This window comes from Falco biarmicus, chromosome 6, assembly GCF_023638135.1.
Source record: "Falco biarmicus isolate bFalBia1 chromosome 6, bFalBia1.pri, whole genome shotgun sequence".
Classification (NCBI taxonomy): domain Eukaryota; kingdom Metazoa; phylum Chordata; class Aves; order Falconiformes; family Falconidae; genus Falco; species Falco biarmicus.
In genome coordinates, this window is record NC_079293.1 from 59,147,030 (window position 1) to 59,169,666 (window position 22,637).

The 22,637-nt window shown below is 38.2% G+C and overlaps 1 protein-coding gene across 1 annotated transcript in view; it reads left to right on the forward strand.

Moving 5' to 3' along the window:
* The window catches only part of TRDN (triadin), a 235,333-nt gene that overhangs the window by 118,244 nt on the left and 94,452 nt on the right, over nt 1-22,637 (forward strand). The window contains exons 14-15 of the mRNA XM_056344821.1: nt 13,968-14,003; nt 16,904-16,957. Coding sequence (XP_056200796.1) covers nt 13,968-14,003; nt 16,904-16,957 — 90 coding nt within the window. The remainder of the gene's footprint in view (nt 1-13,967; nt 14,004-16,903; nt 16,958-22,637) is intronic.

Sequence of the window (22,637 nt, forward strand, 5' to 3'; positions counted from 1 at the left end):
GTTTACAAGGGCAAAATAGAGTTGTGAAGCCAGACCAAGAAAGTCTAAGGTATTTTGAAAGTGGCTGATCACATACAGAGAACAAAACACATTTATTCATTAATTTCCTTGTGGCTTATTAGATGAACTATGACGAAAAGTTATAAACTGCAGTGGTGAGGGACTAGAGTGCAGTATAAGTGATATTCTGCCTTTTGGATTGTCCAGACCTGTTTTCAAAGTAGCTGCTACAACATGTAGAAAGCAGGAGTTTTGAGCAGTAGAACCCTGACTGACTGTTTCTTCGATTATTTTTTTTTTAATGAAAAAAAGACACTGTAGTGGGTTGACCCTGGCCAGTAGCTAAACACCCAAACAACTGTTCACTCACCCCCCAACAACCAACAGGCAGGGGAGAGAATAGGAACAGCAAAAGTGAGCAAACTCCTGGGTCGAGACAAAGACAGCTTAGTAAGTGGAAAAAGGAGGAAAAAAACAAGCAATGCAACAGCTCACTACCTCCCACAACCAGACCAATGCCCAGCTAGTCTAAGCAGCTGCCACCCTTACCCCTGATCTTCCTCTACCCTCAGTTTTTATTGCTGTGAGTGACATTATGTGGTAGGGAATATCCCTTTGGTGAATTTGGGTCAGCTGTCCCAGCTGTGTCCTATCCCAACCTTTTCCCAGCTTGGTGATGGCAGGTAGAGTGGGAGAAAGAGAAAGCCTTGATGCTGCGCAAGCACTGTCCAGCAATAGCCAAAATAAGAGTGTGTGAACGATGTCCAAACTACCAATCCAAAACACAACACCATACAGGCTGCTCTGAAGAAAATTAACTCCATCCCCCCCAGACCCAGTGCAGGACCTTGTAATTCATGTTTATTTGCAGCTAGGATTAGAGAGATTAGGAAGAGAGTCAAATGCAAAAGTAACAGAAATAATAAGCAATGAGTTGCCTGATGATTCTTCATGCAGAAAAATGAATGTACAAGAGCCATAATTAAGGGACCCCAGTGTGTTATGAGCTGAGATCAAATTCAGGAATAAATCTTGTTAAAGCACACACCAAAAAAAAAAGGAAGATCAAGTTATGGACCTTAGAACTGTGTGATCCTTCTCTAGAGTATTGCTTGTCAACATTCTTTTGATAGCTTTCTCTGATAGACTGTTCATATGCTTGTACATTTCTGCAAGAGTCATGGCTTGGCTTGCTGTGTGTTTGTACAACCCTTAGCAAAGACCCTGGCTCTGGTCTCACCTTAACTATAATTTCAACTGGTAATATCATTAAACGAATCAATGCACATCCACCAAAGCCTATAAAAAACATCTAGTTTTCCCAGCTGGCTGACTGGAGCTTTAGGTTTCATCTGCACTACAGGCTGATTCATTGCTGACTAATAACTTGCTCATGACACTATTATGCATGTCAAGCTCATCCTGATTTTCTCTTTCCTACTCCTCCTCTCCTGGAATCCTATTCATAACTCACCTGCTGTTTCTTGACATTTTTGCATTAGTAGAGGCTTCTGCTTTCAGACACAAGATATGCACCCAGCCCTCAGCACTGCTGTATTTACTAACCCACAGAAATGCTGTATGATTCCTGAACACCTACCAGCAGGTGATATTATTCACTCTTCTTTCTCTGACACAGACAGGGTTTGGTGGCATCTCTTGACTTAAATAACAATTCCCTGTTTGTGGGGCTTTGTACAACAATATCACAGAAAGTGGAGATGGAAATGACCTAGTAGGTCATCTAATCCTTCCTTCTGGCAATGCAGGATAATTCCTTACAGGATATCTTCAAGTGCTTTACCCAGTTTAGTTTTAAATGTCTCAAGTAACCAGACCTCCATCAATTCCCACAGAAGATTATTCTACAACCTAATAGATCTCACAGTTAAGAAGTATTTCATTCCAGTCTGCCTAAATTTTCCCTTGCTTAATTTTATCCCATTACTCAGAGTTATATTCTCTTGTGACACCCAAATATAGTCTTTCTAACCTCAGGGCCCAATTCCCTGCTGCCTCATGTGTTACGTTGCCACTTACATTTACATCAAGAAAGTAGCTTTAAAACTGACAAGGTGAATGGCAAGTTGAGGCTAATATTTTTTCATACGTCATGAAATTATAAACCTTGCAATAGGGAACACAGACCATGGCCACACATCACCTGTGTACAAGGCACTGGAGAGACTGGAACTTACATGTCAATAGGGTGTCCAAATTGGAGAAAGAACAGGAAAAAGTCACTCGAGTTACTTACAAATTAAGGATATTCTTCACAGAAAAGCATAAATTATTCTATTCATCTCTTCAGAAAGAGGTGACTTTGTTATTGTGGATACTAAGTACCTTCACAGAAAAAGAAAAAAAAAGTCAGAATCAGGCTACTATAGCTCCCTTCAACCTAGTAGGAAGCGTTTAACAAGAATGAATGACTGGGAGCTGAAGCTAACTGAATCCAAACTGAAAATGAGGCACATGTTCTTAACACTAAGAGTGATAAACTACCACAGCATAGAGTGGATATTGCTTTCCCTGATGTCTGCAGAAGATGATTGTTTACCTAATGGAAGATACACATCAGCTGAAAAGGTGCCTAGTTGAAATATAGGAGTCTCTAGCAACAGAGTGTCAGAGTAGATAACCCAATGGCGTGTTCTAGCCTTGAACGTTATGGAGGTATATCCTCTGATACACATGACAAGGTAAAAGAATGCAGTGGAGAGCCAGTGTAAGAATGCAGCTGGAGACAACTGTCTTGCAGGTTCCTTGAACAAATGGAAATTCCTTTCTGCATTATTTTTATAAGCCTTTGTAAGCTGAACACGACTGGTAGTCATCCTCTAAGTATTCAGTCTTCCATGGAAAATAGGAAAGTCTGCTTTTCTAATTGAGGTTTCCAGAAATCATCAAGAGACAGATATGTCTATTTAGTAAAAAGCCAATTGTATTTCCCCAAACAGATAAAAACAGAAGAATTAAACCAGGGTCACAGTGAGGGACAAGGCAAAAAATCCAGCAGAGCAGAGATGCAAACATGGCAGAAAAACAATTCCCATGGTTTCTATGTGACTGGCTGTTAAGGGAGTCTGCTCTTGAAACAAGACAAAAGGCAGCTCAAATGTGTCCTACACTGAAAGTTTCAAAGCACTCAGTGGACTTTGAGTTCTATGCTCCATCATCAGCAGTGACTGACAGCTTGATTTCAAAGATATCTAGGTGCCTAAAGATGTAGCATAGCACCTGGTGGGATTTACAAGCATGTCAAAGTAGGCCAGGCACATAGCTCTCATTAATTTTCTGAGAGAACTGAGCTCCTAGACACCTCTACCACTTTTGAAAAAAGCTCAGAGGTTGCATGGCCACTGAGATGTTTTCCAAAATATTGTCCCTTACTGCTTGATGAAAGAATTTTTCAGCTGGGAATGGTAATATTATTTATACCGAGACCAAAACAAACACTTATGCCCTTCCAAGACATTGTTAGAGTTCAGTGTCCAAGAGCTAGCAATGAGATGAAATGCAAAGAAGTAAAGAGTTAGAAACAAGGTTTTCCTGCCTTCCTCTTTTCTCTCCCTCACCTCACAGTAATAACTGGTTTGACATAAGACTGACTCTCCATTGTGACTGATGTGGCACTTCTGAGGTGGAAGATGGATCTCCTCTTTCCTTTAGCATGAATCAGCTTTAGAGGAAACTCTGTCTCCCTTCCCATACTTGCCCATCTCCACATGTTGTGTGAAGAAAGCTCTAGAAATGAAGGTGAATATTCACTGTCTGTGGTGCCTGCTCTGTCCATGAAATGTTAGCAGCAGATGAATCAGCTTTAAGCACCTTTCAGCGGCCTCTTTGCTAACTGTTGTTGGGTTGAGTACTTCAAGGCTATGATGAGTATTGCTCAGCCCAGACCCGTTTCTTTGTGTACTTTGTTTTCCATCTTTGACTGCACAAAGCAGGGAGTAATGTAGTAAAAGCAAATGGTGAATGATGGTGGTAAGACCTGGCTGGCAAAGAGTTAGAAATGTCAGCCATTTAAAAGATACAGAGAAAAGGGAGGAGGCTTGGGTTTGTACTATAAACTCAATTTTTGATGAGTTGGCAAGAGCATCTTCCTTCAGCAAAGCACAGGAGTCATTTTAGTGTCTAACAGGCAATCTCTTCTGACACTGCATTGTCAGTCTTGTGAAGAACTTCTTGAGAAACGTGATACTAGAAATAATCAAGCTTGAAGGTGATACATAGTCAATCTAAAGTCCGTACAAGTAACCAAATAATCAGTTTGTCTTTGGAGTTTCAGATATGTAGAATAAAGTACCTGTGCCGTGTAAGCAGCTGGGTGGCATAGCTTTAATTAAAGGATCTAATTTATTGCATCAACCCTGTTTATGTTGGTCTAGGGATTAATGTAATGTTTTATTTTTCCAGTCACATACAGAAATAACAGGATTAGAATATGCCTATGCCTCGAACAATGCAAAGTTAATCTTTTTAATGAAGGAAAACAGCTCTATGCCCTCAAAGTAAGATGTACATCTGAGTCAGCAGGCCTGATATTTAGGATAATTATTCTGTGTGAAACATCCATGCACAGACACATCAGCCAGGTTGCAATGACATACATATGCAACGCTATCTCTTTTCTGCTGTCGCTCAATGGACAATTTGAAGGCTTGACTCACAGCTAAATAAAGTCAGTAGGAATCTTCAGAGTTTGGGATGAGGCTGATTTTCTTTCTTTTCTTTTGCTTTACACTTACAAAGAAGAAGTAAATTTTCCCTTGACCTTGAAAAGAAGTTTTGAAATATTTTACTAATTTTTAATGAGCACAGATTTGATAAAGACTTTAATGTCACTTGTTTGAAAATATACTTCAGTCTCTTGGATGCCTCTCCCCTGGAAAGGTTCATATACCAGAGGAATTCCTGACTTATAATAGGGCATCCTTTATACTTCACTCTTAGTTACAATTGTTTGACCTTTCAGCAAATGTTCCCAATAGCTCTGCTTGTTCTCTTGATCTGTTTTTCAAGAAGCAGAGCTAACTTTGTGGCTTTGCTGTATGTAAGTCTCAGAGATTAAGTCAGATGAAGTATTATTCAATGATTAGGATAACAGAATGGGCAGACGTTCTTAAGCAGAAGAGCCATACATAGCTGGGGTTATAAGAACATTGATTTTTAGCTTGGTTGCAGTAGGTTCTGCATGAGGTGCTTTCTCACAGATTTTGCTTCACTTACAAGAGTGTAAATAGAGTAGTATGTCACCTATAAACATGAATGGATGGACATTACATTATTCAAGATCCCCCTTTTCACAGAGTGAGAATGCTGACTGCATCTCCATTCAGAAGTATGAAAAATATCTTCATCATAGTGATAATGTCTACTGATGCCATCTGTATATCCATCTATCCAACAGAAAGAAAGAAATTTAAACGTGTCGAGAACTACAGAAAGAGATATCACAAGGATGCGTAGCATGCTTACAATTAACAAAGTCTATTCTCTTGTGAATCATTCAGAAAGTATTGGTGCTGAGCTTTCTTAAAAAAAACGTAGACACTGTACTCGCCATGCTGTTTCAAGAACAAGTAAAAAATGTTGAAGAAAATTTTCAGCTGTTATAATATTTACACTAATTCAGAAGACAGTTTATTCCAGGAAAAGATCTGATACTTAAATTTCAGGAATTAATATTGTTACCTGCATTTGCTACACAAAAAAAATACCTTTTCCCTAAGTGACTGAGGTTTGTGTAATTAACTGCACTTACAGCTTCCTGTGTGTGAATGACTGATATCACATCGTGCTCCAGATTTTTTTTATTTTTTGAACCACTCCTGACGAATGCAGAAGGCAATGGAATATGTTCCCACCTGCTCTGTGGTGGGGGAGATGAATCTATTTCAGCAATTACAAAGTAAAAAAAGGAGAAATCACTAATTACTGGAACCATGAATCACTGGTACAATTGAAATTGGCCATTCCCAAAGTGCAGGCTGTTTCTCACTACAAGTGTAGCTGAATCATTTGTTTGCTCGTATCCCTCTCTACTTGCTTTATTTTTTAGTCTACTGACTGAACTTTTTTAATCATCCTGGGAAATCTGTTTGTGGTAACATTTAGTATTTCAGCCATGCTTATCGCTATGCAACTTTCTGGAAAGCTCTGTGGGATTTAGTCTACTACTTGCCTTTAATGCTGTGTTGCTCAGGGTGTGCAGGCACTTGGTGGCTGCACAGAACATAAAGCTCCTTTGAAAATAGTGACAGACATAGCGGTGCAAGAAGACAGTGCAGTAGGGAAGCAACACACATAAGGGCTGGTGATCAGAAGGGACTTGGAGACACCAAAGAAATTAAGAAATTATCAAAAAGCCTGCTACTGTGAGTGGGGAGGAAATAGAGATGATGGTAAAGAGAAAGGGCATCCTTCACAGAGAGTGGAAGGAAGGGTTTGAATAATTTTGCTGCTTCAATGGAAAATGGTTTATTGAAGTTTTAGAGTACCATCACCAATTTTCTATTGTAATCAACAACAGAAGAATGATAGCTGGTTTTTCATAGACCTAAATTCTTCAAACTCCTTTATACCCCACATTGGTTATCAGTAAATTTTGTGAATTCTTTCTTACAGTCCACTCTCATGTTGCTTGAGGGACCGTGATTTTGCTTTCCAGAAGCTCCACTTCCTCCCGTTTTCACACAGTAATAGCAATATCATCTGCAGTTTCCCCTCACTTTGTGTCCTACAGGCTGGAGAGATTTAAGTGCAAAGCCTGCAATCTGGTATTCAAGGTTTACTGGCCTCTGCCAACAAATTTCCCTGTTATTCCCAAGTGATTCTCAAAGGAAGCTAGTTAAACTCTGATCGGGGAATTTATTTTGTTACCCAATAGGTCAGGGACAGCAATGAAGCAGCAGTGGTGTAGTACCATGCTTTTACTTGTGCACCTCTTCAGCCTCGCTGGTACAGTGACATGCCTTTCTTATGCTCACCGAGAAATGGTATTTTGGACAGGCAAGAGGAGTTTTTCCGGCAGTTGTCACAAAGCATATGGCAATATCATGCTCAGTGATTAAGATGGAGAAAAAAATCAAGTGTTAGTCTAAACACAGAATATTCCATGTGGATGAAATGTTGGTATTTCTGAATAACTCTTTTATGTCAATGTCAAATTCTAGGGTTTTAGGAGAGTAGGTTAAAAAATGAATCTTACATTGGTATGAGCAGTTTTGATAGAGTCTTCATGAATGTTAAGCTCACTGAAGAGAAGAAACAATACAGTTTACATTCCCTGTAATATGATATTTTTTTTTTAAAATCTTAATTGTAAAATAGAGACATTATGGTAGAAAATGTAGGCGCTTTCATAAAATGCCCCTATACATGGGCATCTGCTGTTTCAGAAGTGATTGAAATCAAAATAAAAAAAATACTCTCAAAGGCTTTGAGGTGTGGTGAGATGACAATTACTTAATTAATGCCATACAATTAATGTAACATTATCAAAAAGAATATAAATTAAAAAGCAACTGAGTGACAAATTTTTAAAGACAGTTCAGAATTGAACACTTCTTGGAATGTTGGAATATTAGTTGAAATCAATACTGGTTTGTGCAAATAAGTTTTAAGGACTCCAAATAAATGAATAAAGAAATGCTACATCACAGTATATTCCAATAAGAGGTTTGAAAATGCCTGTTTATTATTATGTGTTCAATAGCACTTCATTTCTTATAATACTTAGCTATCTGGGGTGTCTTGCTGTGGTGGTTTAACCTCAGCGAGCAACTAAGTACCGCACAGCTGTTGGCTCACTGCACCCTCACCTGGTGGGATGTGGAGGAGAATCGGAAAAAAGTAAAACTTACGGGTTGAGATAAGAATAGTTTAATAATTGACATAAATTATTGTTATTGTTATTTTTGTTATTATCATTATTATTAAATAAGGAATAAATAATAATGAATAACAGAAATTACTAGTAGTGGTAGTAATGAAAAGGAAGGCAACAACAAGAGAGAAAAAAATAAAACCCAAGAAAGACAAGTAAATGATGTATAATACAATTGTTTGCCACCTGCTGACCGATGCCCAGCCAGTCCCCAAGCAGTGACTGACTGGCCACTCCCAGCCAGCTTCCCCCAGTTTACATACTGTGCATGATGTTCTATGGTATGGAATATCCCTTTGGTTAGTTTGAGTCAGCTGTCCTGGCTCTGCTCCCTCCTAGCTTCCTGTGCACCTTCTTGTTGGCAGAGGATTAGAAGCTGAAAAGTCCTTCACTTAGAGCAAGCACTACTTACCAACAACAAAACATCAGTGTGTTATTAACATTATTCTCATACTACATCCAAAACCACATCACTGTACCAGCTACTAGGAATAAAATTAACTCTATTCTAGCTGAAACCAGGACACTTGCTCTTTCACTACTGTAAATCACGTTAAGTGCAAATCTTGCTACTTAAAAAAATGTTTTTAAACTCTGGTACATCTGCTAGCTTGGGAGCAGACTGTACTGAGACTGGTCTCTAGGCAACTTTAATTATGTTTTTCATTCAAAAAATGGAAGTTCTCAGCCATCAGATGCCACCTGCTACCTTTTTTATCTCCACTCTTGTGAACTCTTGATCAGGACAGCAAAGGGACCATTAGCTGTCATACTTGTATGGTGCGTTGTCTTAAAAGCTCTGCTGTTGCATCGCATTTGCAAAGCCAGAACCAAGCTCCCAGAGCATGTTCTTGATTTTGCTTTGGTCAGCAATTAACAGCCAGAAATTTTTGTATTGTTTTTTGTGTTTTGGTTTTTGTGTTGTTTTGTTGGGGTTTTTTTTCTGGAGATCCAGCACAATTTTGACTTCACAACAATGGCAAATACAATTTCAATTTTCAACACAATCCTCTCTGATTTTTTAGGTCTCTGTTCATTTTTCTGATCTTTTCTCTTTTTCTTCTCCCACTTTTAATTACAAAATGAATTGAATACTTAAGTCAAAATAAATGGTAGGTGCCAAGCGGTGATGCAAGATTTGTGTAAGTTTTATTAGAAACATTCTTCTTTGAGTCAGCTAGTGGAGCTATGGTCATGCTGCATAAGGCAGCTTCATGACACAACTTATTTTCTGTGGGTCTATGTAGATCATTATCCAATCAGTGGAGTTTGATAAGTCCATTTTAGTATGCGATCCTCAGCTAAAGATAGAGAAGGTAGATGAGATAGAGAAGGTCAGTGCTAGCTGAAGTTCAGGATAAGAATTCCTCCTTTAGTAACTGCTTAACATTCTAAATTTCTCTTTAGTATTTGATTCAGTGAATTGTGTCTTTCAGAAGCATCTAGTAATTTGCCAGAGTGTTGGTGCTTAGTCCAGATCTGCCAGTACAGAGGAATCCTTGTATCTTTAGCATCCTTAACCTCAGCTATTAGGTTACACCATGTTTGATTATGTTATTAGCTACTGTTCGATTTGGACACTATGGTTGCCAACTAATGCTGAAATTAGTTTCTGTTTGTACATTTACTATTACCACGGTGTTCTTTGGTAAGCTTCCAAAGAAAAAGGCTGGTTTAGATACAACATATAAAATAATGCTTCCAGTAGTAAAAGCAGGTTTAGGCAACTATTCTCAACAGAGCATCATTAGCAGATCTATCAATATAATGTCTCTGAAATATTCATTTATCTGAATAACACTTTTAATTTAAGATATTTTTAAAGTACATATATATATTTGAGTGAGAGATTTCTAGGGAGAAAAAGCACAGAGAAACCTTTCAAGACAGTACAATTCAAAATCCATTTATTTCCCTGAACTCCTTTTTATATATAAAAATTACAGGTTGTATGGTGCTGCTGAAGATCTGTTGTTCTCAAACATACAATGTACACTGTATTATAAATCCATTGCTTAAAAAGGTGTAAAAGTTTTGTGAACCCTAGATCTCAAATTCACTTCAGAGCAGTGTTTGAAATATTCCATGTTAGAAGTTTGTTTAAACTCAACCAACCACAGTCTGTACTAGAGCACTGGGGCATCCTTGCCTAATGGCTTATTACCAACCTCCTAGGGACTCACTGGCATGAAAGGTACTATACAAGCTTAGAGGGATTTTTTTTTTCTTGCCCCATGTGTAGTTTAGATGTCATTTGCAGTTACTGTGTACTGCTACTTTACTTCAAAAGAATGCTGATCGAGGCCTGAGGAAAAGATCGAGCTATGTGCTAAAAAGAGGCAAAAGAATAAAGTACTGCTTTGCTTTTCTACTGAGATACATCTGTGCTGGCTGCCAAATGCTCATTCCTAGTTTGAATTCAAAATTGATCCTTTTAGCCTGTACAGATAAGAACAAAGTCAGATCATGTTTGTTTAAATATTTGGTGAGTTTTAATAAAATAATTTGAAAAAAATTTACTGTACTTTAATCTTTTTCAAGAGTCAGTAAAAGAAAAACTTGTTCATTCACCTGGGAAGCGGGGAGCTTGTACAACCACGCTTGCTTTCTGAGAATACAGACCAGAATACAGCCATCTTCAAACATCTCCTGAGAATAACTGTAAAAAGAAAAGTGTTCTTCACAGTCTTCCACAGATGAGACATGGTTTTGTTAACTACAGTGCTTAGCCTCTTTAAACCTGCTGCAGGGCTTTTTTTCCAAAAAAAGCCTATGGCTAGGGTTGTCAGAGGTATCCAAAAACCTTGTATTACTCAGTATTTGGGTGGTTCACCTAAGCCTTTTAAGAATACCTAAATACCAAATGTGTCCTCAACAACTTCTGAAAAATTGACTGCTTCAGATTGGGCACCAAATTACCTAAAGCATCAGACTTTGAAGTTTTATCTCCTATAGTAGGTCTACTAAAGGGTTTTTTTTAATTGCTTTATATTGTGTTAGAAGTGGGGCTTTTCTTGAAAATAAAATGCATTCCCTGTTGCTGGATATCAAATAGTCCTGTCACCAATACCAAGAACAGTCACAGTGCTTTTGCCTGTACTACTGGTCAAGGCTGCTGGGGTGCCCAGACTGATATTTATGTGTTATATGGGTCCTAATGAAATTACATGGCTTCCAAGAAGTGTAGGCGTTATTCTCGAGTCATACACTTGCCTGTCCTGTTGCCAGACTTCAGATGTAAAGTTTTAAAGAGAAAATAGCCTAAGGCTCTGGCGGTTATATTTCCTAGACTGATTGGCAAAGATGTGTTTAGTATAATGTTCATATTTTGCATTACATTGATGCTTTTAAAAAAGTTAATTTCTTCTAGAAATTCCTCTTCTTAACTAACCAGAAAAACTAGACCCACTGAGAGGCCAGAGAGCTTGTTGTTGCTTTTAGAAAGAGATATCATGACTCTAAAAACCTGATGTAATATAAGCTGTGTGCCCCAACCACACTCCAGTAATTTAAGAGTTAAACTCTAGACCTATGCAAAACAAAAATTAATGAGGCAAAATGCTCATTGACTTAAATTATACTAATATAACTCAATATTCCACTCATTTGTTGTATTTTCCTCTGAGTTCCATAGCTATGTGCCATTTGTGCCTTATAGCAGGTAACTGCATTTAGTGACTTCAGAAGTCCTAATCAGTTTTCCCTTCTGTGAGATCTGCCAACTGTTCAGTTCTTTGCAATTAGATCCTTTATTTCATTCAAGTGTGAGGTGCCTAGATGTAAATATTATACACCTTCAAAGGAACCTCCAGGGTTCAATGTCCTACAAAACCTCCTCTGGACAATTTCCTATAAATCATTCCAGCTCAGTTGCATAACTATGGCTTTAGAAATCAAACTTAAGTACCTTGGCTTGAAAAGAGTAGCCTGAGCATAAAATTGTCTACATTTTCATATCAACATGTGCTATTGGAATCAGCTATTGCCAATTTTTCTGCTCTTAAAAAAAACAAAACAAAACTGTGCCCCAAAAAAACATTAGAAGATTTTCTTACTGGAAAAATTGTCCAGATGTTTACTCAAAATTTACTATGCTATGTATTTCAGGTGATGTAAAAACACAGGGATTCTTTTAACATAAATTATGGCTCTAAAATACATTAAAGTATGTTGTCCTAATAAATGGTGACTTATATGAAAAAAGGGAAAGAAAGAACTTGAGGGCTTTATTTATATCCAGTGTGTTATTGTAAGTAATGCTGTCAATTTATTTTTTTTATAACCTCCAGCAACAGAAGATTATTGTGATAAATGATTCATATTGCTGCAATATACACCTTTTAAAATTTCCATATCTGGCAACTAATAGGCACTTCTTGAAGGCTTCAGTAGGCTCCTTAGCCAGATAACGTGGCTGAAAGCTGCCTCATGATTAATTTCATCTAAATGTGGTAATTATCGTACTTTGAAGTAATGCCTGCAAAACATGCTTTCACAGAGAGTTAGTGGAAGGAGAGGATTAACCTAGAAACATTTTAGTTCAGAGCAGCGTATCACCCAAATAGAAATGTATTTTCCTCTGAATTTTTCAGGACTTTTTATTACACCACTTGGCAGTCATTTGCATTACCTTATCTCATATCAACTTCTTCACAGCAATTTAGAAAGCAACAGAAACTGAACAACTTTGTATTATTATCATTAATGGGACAGTCTTGGTTTTGCAAGCCACTTATCCTGGCAGCTTCTGCCCTGAAGTATTTCTTATATTAGTGTTTAAGAGCAAATTAATTTATCATTCATACAGGTTGTGGACATAAGCATTATCCTGCCTATATTCTAGGCACACTGTAGATTATTAGAAAGGATGTTCATTTCCTCATGGGCACCCAGGGGAGTAACTTGCACCACTACTTTATGCGTACCTTTGCTTACTGTCTCACAGGACTTCCGTGATCCATTTCTTCATTTTCAGGTGAGACTAGTGAAAAATGTACATAAGGCCCCAAGTATGGTTATAAAAATGGATTACTTTTGTACCCAGCTAAAAGCCCTAAGGTAGAATAGCACCAAGAATTAATAACAGAGAGAGAAGCTATCACTGAGTATTTCTGCCCACTTACATCTGCTTAGTAAAGATTCCAAATCTTCTCTCATCCATCAGAAAAAAGTCCTACAAAAAAGTGGCATAAAAATGCCACCTTAACTGAAGATGAGACTGACCAGCTTAGTTAAGTCTCTCTGGTAGGCTGCCTGGCCATGCTGTATTTTGATATAGCCAAGTTATTTTAAGTTTATTGAAAAATCAACCAGGGGCAGATTTTGCCTACTCCTACACGGTCCATATGTAGGACCGACTGAGTTTCTTCAGGTTCATAAGCTATTCCACTTTGGCTCCATTTTGTTAAGAGTCATATGTGTGTTCTTTTTCACAAACATGAAAGAAATGAATTAGCTTCAACTTTGATTGAAAGTTAGGAAAAGTTTGGAGAAGCAAGGATCTTTCCTCCAGGCTGGACTGGGGGGATGGCTCGGATTGTCTGTGTCTTCTTTTTAGCTGTAAATCTTGACTTTGTTTTGGCATGTGGGAAATACGTGGCAGCTGGAGTTTTGGCTAGCCATTACATGAAGCCTTCCAAACTAGACCTCAGTTGCATGGTTGTCAACAACTGTAGGAAGATAGAGCCTTTCATTGCATGTCTTTATACTTAAGCTCGTAGTGCATCTTCCCTTGCATTTCTGCGACCTGGCAATGTGCACATGGTGAGCAACTGTGGCTCAGCTAGTATACATAAGCCATGGTAACTCAATTACATGTCAAATATCACAGATTACTATACTGAAATGAATCAAAAAAGTTCTTGTTCACAAAGGTTTTGCTGCATTTACACTTAAGGTTAAATTTGTGCAACTGTACCATGAAACAACAGAAGTTAACTGATTCACTGCATCAATCATATGCACTTTGCAGCAAAGAAGCTGTTTCACCTCTAAAGCACAAATAGCAGTTTTCAATCTCCTATATCCTTCCTTCCTGTGTTTTCATGCATATGTGGTTTATTTTATCTTACAGATAAAAAAGAAGCTGCTGTGTCCAAAGAACTCAAAAGTAAGAAACTACTGTGCCATAGGTTATGATCTCTTTCATATGTCATGTAGTGTCAAACAGCACGTTTCAATAACCTAAAATAATAGTTATTGAATTGTTGAAAATACAAAGAAAAAGTAGCTACACCAATTATAATTGAAAAATTACATGTTTAGATTTCAGCTGCCTCCAACTTTTTAAATCCATTCTTATCCTACCTCTAATTCCACACTCTTCTTTGTGACTGACAGCTTTGCCTTCCCCTCAATTCTAGCGCTGTCTTCAAACACAAAGGTTTCATGGGGAAGGAAATGTCAAATGAGATCTCAGCTGAATATGCTCTCAGTGACAGCAATGCTGGTAAATGGGCTGAGAAGACTGGGAGTCCAACAGGCTGAGGACCACCAAATTTATCTTCACAAATGCAAAAAAAGGCCCCTGACTATCTCGTTATTTCAGATTCAGACAGAGACTTATGACACAAAAGAGAGCTAGAGGCTGGGCTTTTCTGCATAAATAACCAAAAAATGCTCTGAGAATGTGGGATTGTTAACAAGGGAACTCTTAATGCCTTTCTTTTCTACAAATCTGCAAGCATCAATGCCTCAACACAGTAAGGATCGTAAGACAGTTTCACTGGTAAAACCATCTGCTCAGATTTCTCTTCTGAAAGTACAGTATATAAGAAAAATTGGGAAAACTATGGGGCTTTGAAATCTCATTTTTAAAAAAATCATGATTAAAGAATACACTGACTCCCATCTCCACGTATGATCTCTCCTTACCTGTATGGCAGAGTAATCCCCTGCCATCCTCAGTTTTGCAGGAATTTATTAAAAGATTTCTTTTGGTAATCAAGAAAAGCTTATATATTGGTTTTGTACTCAAATTTTGCAGAAACATTGAAAAAAGATTGAATGGACTTACTCTAAAAGTAATGTTCTGTTAGTGAAATAAATGCTTGTTTGCAAGCCAGACTTAAAGGATCTATTGATCTGGGCACATGATTCTTCTCATGGGAGAACTCGCCAGCAGCTGTCACAGCAAAACTTTCCAGTTCCATCACATGAATGAAAGTTGCAGGGTGAAACTTTCAGCTGAAACTTGGTCATATAAAGATGCAGAGTCATTAACACTGAGATAATTTGTGAATTGCAAACTAAAAAGCATATGCTTACAAAAGAAAGTTTTAGACATTTGGCACTTTTCTTTCAATACTACTGAAAAGTTTAAAAATAAATAAATTACAGAAGTTTTTGGTTGAACATATTCTTCATTCTAATGTTTTCCCTCAAAATTATTTTAGTTCCTCAAAAGTTAAATATTTCAAATGAAAATTAAAATCTTGGTAGAATAAAAAGTATCCTAGTTTACTTTGATTTCACAGAGAAAAAAAAAAAAGTCTCAGTGGCCAGCAGTCTCTAGCTGAAAGCTCAGAAGGGAATAAATGCAGGAGTCCTGCAGTTTTGTATTGTCCATCTCGTCACTTGTAGAATATGTCTGTTGGATCTCTTGTTACTTCTGCAAGAACAGGCACCAGGAAAGTGACACTAAGTAAATTCTTCTTCAAAGTCTTCTACATATTTCCCAGAAGGAGGGGTGAGCACCCCAAGTAATTACAATGTTGTGATAATAACTAAGTTAGGATATAATTATCTGCTGCAGGCTTTTAAATGGATGGAAGCAAAACAATCCCACACATGCAAACTATATTTTGTTTTCATTCTGTTTCACAAGACAATCTGATGCATCTTTTATGAACTTCTCAAAAGACTGGAGGGAAAGAACTCAAAATTACATTCCTGATTTAGCCATATCCTTTTTCTTTGTAATAACACAGTGACAGATGTGAAGGATTAACTAACATTTTTTTGGCATTCTGTAATTCAGATTGTGATTAAAATGATTAATTACTTCCTCTCAAAATATGGAAATGTAAATTTTAAGTTAGAGGATCTTCAAGTTAATATAAAAAAAATCCATTATGAAAGTCTGCAAAATTTAGCTCAAAGATATTTGTTAAATTATTGCAGCTTAAGTACAGTCTGTCTTAGCAGTTCCCAAGATAAAAGCAATTAACTAAAAAGTAGTAAAGAGTAAAGAAATTCAGTTAGCTAGTTCTTCTATCCAGAGCTGAGATTCTCCAAGTCTGCTTGGGGGTGCACATACCCTTCATCATTTGGACCTTCATTCTGCAAGGAAATATCCTACCTCAGTAAAGAAAGCGTAGGGCAAATGTTTCATCAAATGACCAAGAGCAGAAGAACTACAGTTAAGTGGCCTGAGAGGGCTTGCTTCTCTGCTGGGAGAAACCAGCAGGTGCTGTTTCAAGTGCAGGATCAAACATGAAGTTGTTCTTCTAATGCTCCTCCATTTCCATACTTTGAGAAGTAGCCTAATTTCACCTTTTCTCGTCAGGGAGAGATTCAGACGGGGGAAAGGATGCCATTCTGAATAGCTGTGGAACCATCAGAAGCATCACTGATGCATTCACAACAGAGAATCCTTGCCAGCTGCCATAGGCTGGTTCAGGACCTTCTGCTCTCAGAGCTGCAAGATCTAATGTGGAGGCTTCCAGGCAGTAGCTGTTGCCTGAGTGGCAAGGCCATGCCCAAACCCCTAGATACCTGTTTTGCTCTGCTTTGCCAATAGATATTGAATTACTAGACAGAAAAAGCTAAAATAAGTGATTCAGTGCCTAACAGCATGAGTTTACTAACCCTTTGGCTGGCTATATTTGTTGGTGCCTTTGAGTTTACTGAAGGCAATTCAGCTGTTTTCTCTTTGGGTAATCTCTTTGTCTAACTCTTCAGTGAAAAAATTGCTACAGGCTGTACCTTATTGGAAGCCTTTCCTCATTTCTGTTTTTGTAAAGTATAATGCTTTATAATAATTGGTTTAATTTGTTCTCTTTTTTTAAGACCCAGCAAAAGCTCCTGCAGCCAAAGCAGCCAGCAAAAAACCAGCAGCACCAGGTAAAGGAGTAAAATGCTAACATTCAGTGTTTCTTGTATTCTTGAACCAGTCTCTTGCATCATAGCACCATCTGCTGGTTTATACAAAAGCCACTGTTCTGGGTTTCTGTTTAAATTGTCATAATTTGTACGTGAAATCTTTGCTGAGAACAAAAGCGCTTTGTATTGATCTCTGACATTGTGGTTGCTTCTTGTCCTCCCATGGTAGCTATGAGGCGCCATATTGGGCCATTCTGCAGAACTTGAGATCAAAAAATGAATCTGAATGTAAAGACTGATTTTAAAAGCAATATTTACAGGAATGAAGCTGTATTTGAGCCCTTTGGGAAGGGGATTTGATTTCTCAGGGCAGATCTCAAAATCAGAAATATGCACTGACAAGACAAGCAAACTTTTTTTAAAACAAGAAAATGGCACAAATATATACAATTTAGATTGGGTTGCAGAAATCTACTACTTTTTATTGATTTCTGATCTCTTCTGCTTCACAGTAATCTCCAAAAATGCCATGTCACATTTTAATAAAACCTAATATAATGAATAACAATCTACATAGGTTATTTGTAGGTTTACTACATTTTAAATTAACTAATACACACACACAAAAAAAGGGGGGAAATCCCATGTGCAAATGTAATCAATATAAAACTGTAATACTACTCAGCTCTAAAGCAGAGTGTCAAATGCTGTACTAGGCTCTGTGCTGCTGAGCTGTGCCCAGTGCTGGCACTGCAGGAGTGGCCAGCCCATTCCCTCTGATGCTTCTTGCCTCCAGCTGATGCCACTGTATGTGTCTATAAGGGTCAATGTGGATCTGAGATTATTTTTTTTCTTTAATGTATTCTGGCTGTATTTCTCCAATTCAGACCTTTTTGGTGGTCTGTTTCAGAGATGTACACCAAATAAGAGAATAGTAACCTGCATCAGCAGAGGAGATTAGGAGTTGGTCAAGGATCAGTGCAAGGAACATCTTCAGTTGCCTCTACAACAAAAGGACTTGCAGTCTGGAATTGCAGCCGATACAGGCTATCATGGGGCATATTGTACAGCTGTATGATGAAGCTGGCCTAAAAAGCACCATTTCCCCACTGATGCTCTTAGTCCTTGTCTGCTGTATGTGTTTGACACCATGTTCAGTTGTGTTAACACAACTGGGAGAACAGTGTAGACTCCACCACTGCCATGACTTAGAGCTAAAAACTGTCCTAGAAACGTGTGTGTGGCCGGGTGTTCAGTCTGAATCATTTCAGTAAGTCTGGCTCCACAAACATTTATATTCGTGTAACTGGTAATTTCTTAAACCAGCTTTGTTGCCAAAATGTGTTGCACAGCTAGACCCTTAGATGTCTCAACAGTACACCGCAGAAACCATTATGTTAGAACCATATGCTCATAATTAATTCATTCCACCTGAGTGCATCCAATATTTGTGTTCAGTTTTGAAAAAATATTCCAATGACTCTGCTTGTTGGCAAGAATGGTGGTGACAGTAATCTGCTTAAGATAAAGAAAAGGGGGAAAACTGACATAGGTTCTTATGGAAAAATAAAATTAGTTTGTCTGTTCTGACATATTTCTAAATATCCCATTTGCCTTGAAAGTAGTAAAGAGCAGTAGGCTTCAACTTCTACATTTTTGTTTCCCCTCCCCAAATGGCACCTTTGTCTCAAAATTAATTTACTCCCAGAATAACTCACCATAGCAAAATATTAAATATGCTTGTTTGGCAACATCATTAACTAGACTGTTACCTATTAGCACAGTAAATTAAATACATTATCCGATTTCATATTTCATTTTCTTCCACATACTTTATTACATCACAACCTATACCCTAGAATGCCTAAAGCTGAATGCTTAGTCCTGTTAACAGACTGAACAGGCTGAGAGCACAGCTGGTCATCTTCCAGTGTTTCTACATGACATATGTTCCTGGTCTTAATGTCACTGGTAAAGAAAACCCTGCCTAATACACTGTGCACTATTTTTAACTCTATATATTTATACAGAGAAAGCAAAGAAAGTGAATGTGGAATTTGGAAGCATAGGAGTTTCTGTGTCTGGAAACTGATGGCTGCTCTAGGAAAAGAGCCTCGATGAATATCTGTTACTTGATTTTCAAAATGGATATTTTCAAATGTAGTGTTTTCTCTAACTGGGAAAAAAAAAAAAAAGAAAAAAGGAAAAAAAAAAAAAAAAACAAAACCAAAATCTCTGAAACTGGGCTGTAGAGCATAGTACTTGGCTTTAAAGTAGAATAGTTTCATATAAATATGCAAGTGATGATATTCTGAAGGGAGAAACCAGAGCTGAAGATATTTCATGACACTGGTCTTCCTTAGTTACACCATCTTGTGATGCCCCCATCCCAAACCCTGCCACCATTTGCTATTTGCTCTTTTTTCACCACGGTATGTCAATTGCCCAGCTGTCCCAGCAGGACAGGTCTGAGAGTGACCTAGCCTTACAAAATATCTATCATTCTTCCCTGAGGAGGGGTGCAGGTTTCTTTCACAGAATTTCCTCAGGTGCTCCATGTGTGTCGGGGCCAGCATGTTCTCCAGAGGGTTTCTCAGAGCAGCGGGAGAGGTGCTGAGCATCTGCCTCATCCTACCATCCTCTGGCAGGACAGTGGGCTGGAAGGGAAACCTGCCCCTCACCTCTGTCCCTGCAGAGCCCCTCACCTGGGAGGAGCTCCCACACCACACCACGTATCGCACCCCACAGCTATCACTAACTGCCAGGGCAGCAGCCCAGGTGCCAGCGGTGAGGCACAGGCACATCACACCTCAGCTTGGTAAGTTTGCTGGGTCTGTTTTGGTACCGTGAGGAAAGCAAACACATGGTGGTGCAGGGCAGGGAACAGGCTCAAATCGCTCAAGGAACCCTTGCAACTCCGTGCCGCTGAGCCCACGCGCTCCCTCAGATAGGGTCAGGGATGGGAACAGCTTGGCTGTGGGTCCCTCTCGTGGGACAACCTCACCTTATAGGTAACACACCCGCACCTTTTTTAAGCACCAGTGATAGTGCTTTCCCTTGATTTGCCTGATTTAAAAATAAGATCTGTTTTCAACACTGAAAAAATTAAATCCTAATTGCATTTTAGGATTTCCCTGGAATAGTATTGCAATTTTTAATTTAATTTTACAATATGTTTAACAGATTTTGTACTGTCACCTAACTGCCTAATTACTGATTTTTAATGCCTAATTTTTCCCGTATTCCTCTCCACACACATGCAAAAACAATCTTATTCATTGTTCCCTTTGGATTCATAACAGAAACACTTTTTCAGCACTTTTTCCCCCTTGAAAATCAATGAAATTTTGTTTGGACCCAGAAAGAATAAAATAAGTATGACAGACAAATAACCAATTTTAAGTGCTCAGATGTCAGCTTCATCCAATTTCTCAAACTGGCTCTGTCAGTTGTGCCAGATTTATTGTTATCTTATTATGCCTCTGATTTTTCCACTGGTGGTAAGAAGCAGAAAGGAAATAAAAGGACCTTACATAGGAAATTAGTTCACAAGATAAGTACAGATTATTAGAACACAGACTATACTGAAAAATCTGATCAGAGGATCAGTTGAAGAGGTTCAGATCACTCTGCCTAACGCAGGAAGAACTGCTGGTTCCGGTGGTAAAGGGCAGCGTTTACTTAACAGACAAATAATTTTAATTCTTGGTTAAAGGTGAACAAGAGCAACAAAAATAGCAGGAGGGAAGAATCTTTGTATTTGCCATATGGTATAATACATATTAACTAATTAATTAATATAATACAAATAACACATTTATAGTGCTATTCTACTTAAAAAAAGGAAGAAATAACACAAACGTTATGGGACAGCAGGTATGCTTTGAAATGGAGGAAACGTTTATTAAGGAGCTGGGTTCGTTGGTTGTCTTTTAACAATCACCTATAGGACACAAGTACACATAAAGAATGCTAAAACCATGTAAATGTTACAAAAGATTAATAAAATTCAGCACATTACTGAATAATTTACCAATGTGGTGGAACAGGCAAAATTATCATAAATTCTTTTTCAGGTTTCTCAGTCAGGTAGCTCTCTTGAGTCACACGTCAGGGATGTATTTTACTCACAACAGCACACCCCCTACATCATCCATCCACCTACTTATTGTATTCATCTGTAGGCGTATTGCCCAAGAGAAGAGACATAAAAACCCCAGTGTAAGTTGTATGTTACACACCACTGTGTAAGTACTTTTGGAAAGAGAAAAAGGAGAGAAACAGTGTTTCTTTCTCTTTCTCTCTCACCATATGTGGACGTGGCCCTAGTAGAGTTTGCCATCCTGCAGTCTCAAGATCTTACGTCTGAGTGCCTTTATGTGCCCTCATATTTCTCTTTATAAGCAGCCACTGCCTCTGGTTAGCATTTCTGCATGTATTTCTGCAGTACAGGTGTTAGCAAGAAAATTCTTCTGGTAACTGGAACAGTCTGTTCAGCTTTTTAGTCCCTGAAGTTAATCCTCTCACACTTTTCCATAACATAAGCACAGCCATTCTCAGGGTTTGTTTTCTGGGTTTTTTACAGTTTAACTCTTCAAGGACAAATGATAGGGGTAACTTACTGCATGCGTAAGGATAGGCTTTGCAGTTTATTTCAGGATGAAATAAATCTTCACTCAGGTAGCAGATGTTTATGCAGCAGTAACCAAAATAATGCAACCCTACCTGTATTAATCCTGCTGCTCAGGGTCCTTGGGTTTAGATCCAGGATTGCTCTGTAGTCCTTTTGATTCATAAAGGCTTTTTTTTTTTTTTTTGGTCCAGGCTAGCATAATTCTTCATCTCTCCCACCTTAACTCTTTGGGAAATTAAACATCATATCTTCTCTGATTTATTCAGTTTCTTTCTGGTTTTAAAGGGAGAGTTACAGAGTTGTCTGGTTTTGCACAGTAGGTGGAAATTATGTGATCTCGGTCCTCAGCAACCTGCAGAGGGATCGGAGAAACCGGTCTTGGTCCTCACCTGTTTGTCCCAGACAGCTTCCTCTGGGCTTAGTGAAGCCTCACAGCTGACTCTGCTCCTGTCTGCCAGGAATGCACTGTACCCTCAGCAGCTAAAACCTGGCTGCTGTTGCGTAGTCCATCACTCAGCCACTTCTTAATATCTGCAGGAATCTATTATGTGGATGGAGACTAATTCCACAAATCATTCCAACCCACTGACATTTTCATCCCAGATCAAATCTGAGAAAATATTACAGGCTAAGAGGTCTTAAACTGTCGGCAGGATTTTGTAACCTGGATCATTACCTAACTCTGAATGGGAGAGGTAAAAAGAATTATTGAGTTATGTCACAATATACACCCTCAAAGAGGGAGAATTTTTCAATGTTAGAAGACTTTTCTTTACAACCTTGAATTTTTTACATACAGGATTTATTTAAATGGAGCATGAAATAGCTTATTTTACACTCAGCTTTCTAGTCTGAAATCCAGTTTTTATTCACCGATTTTTAAAATATTTTTGAGTGAATGGTCTAGAATTCAGGATATTTTTGCTACTTTTGCTAGGATGATGAAATGCCCAGTCTCATAGCCTGGCATGCTACTGTTACATTTATAGATTCCTTCGAGTATTATCTGCTTCAGGACCATATAGAGTTAAAATAATTTCCTATCCTTCCTTTCACATCATAGTGAAC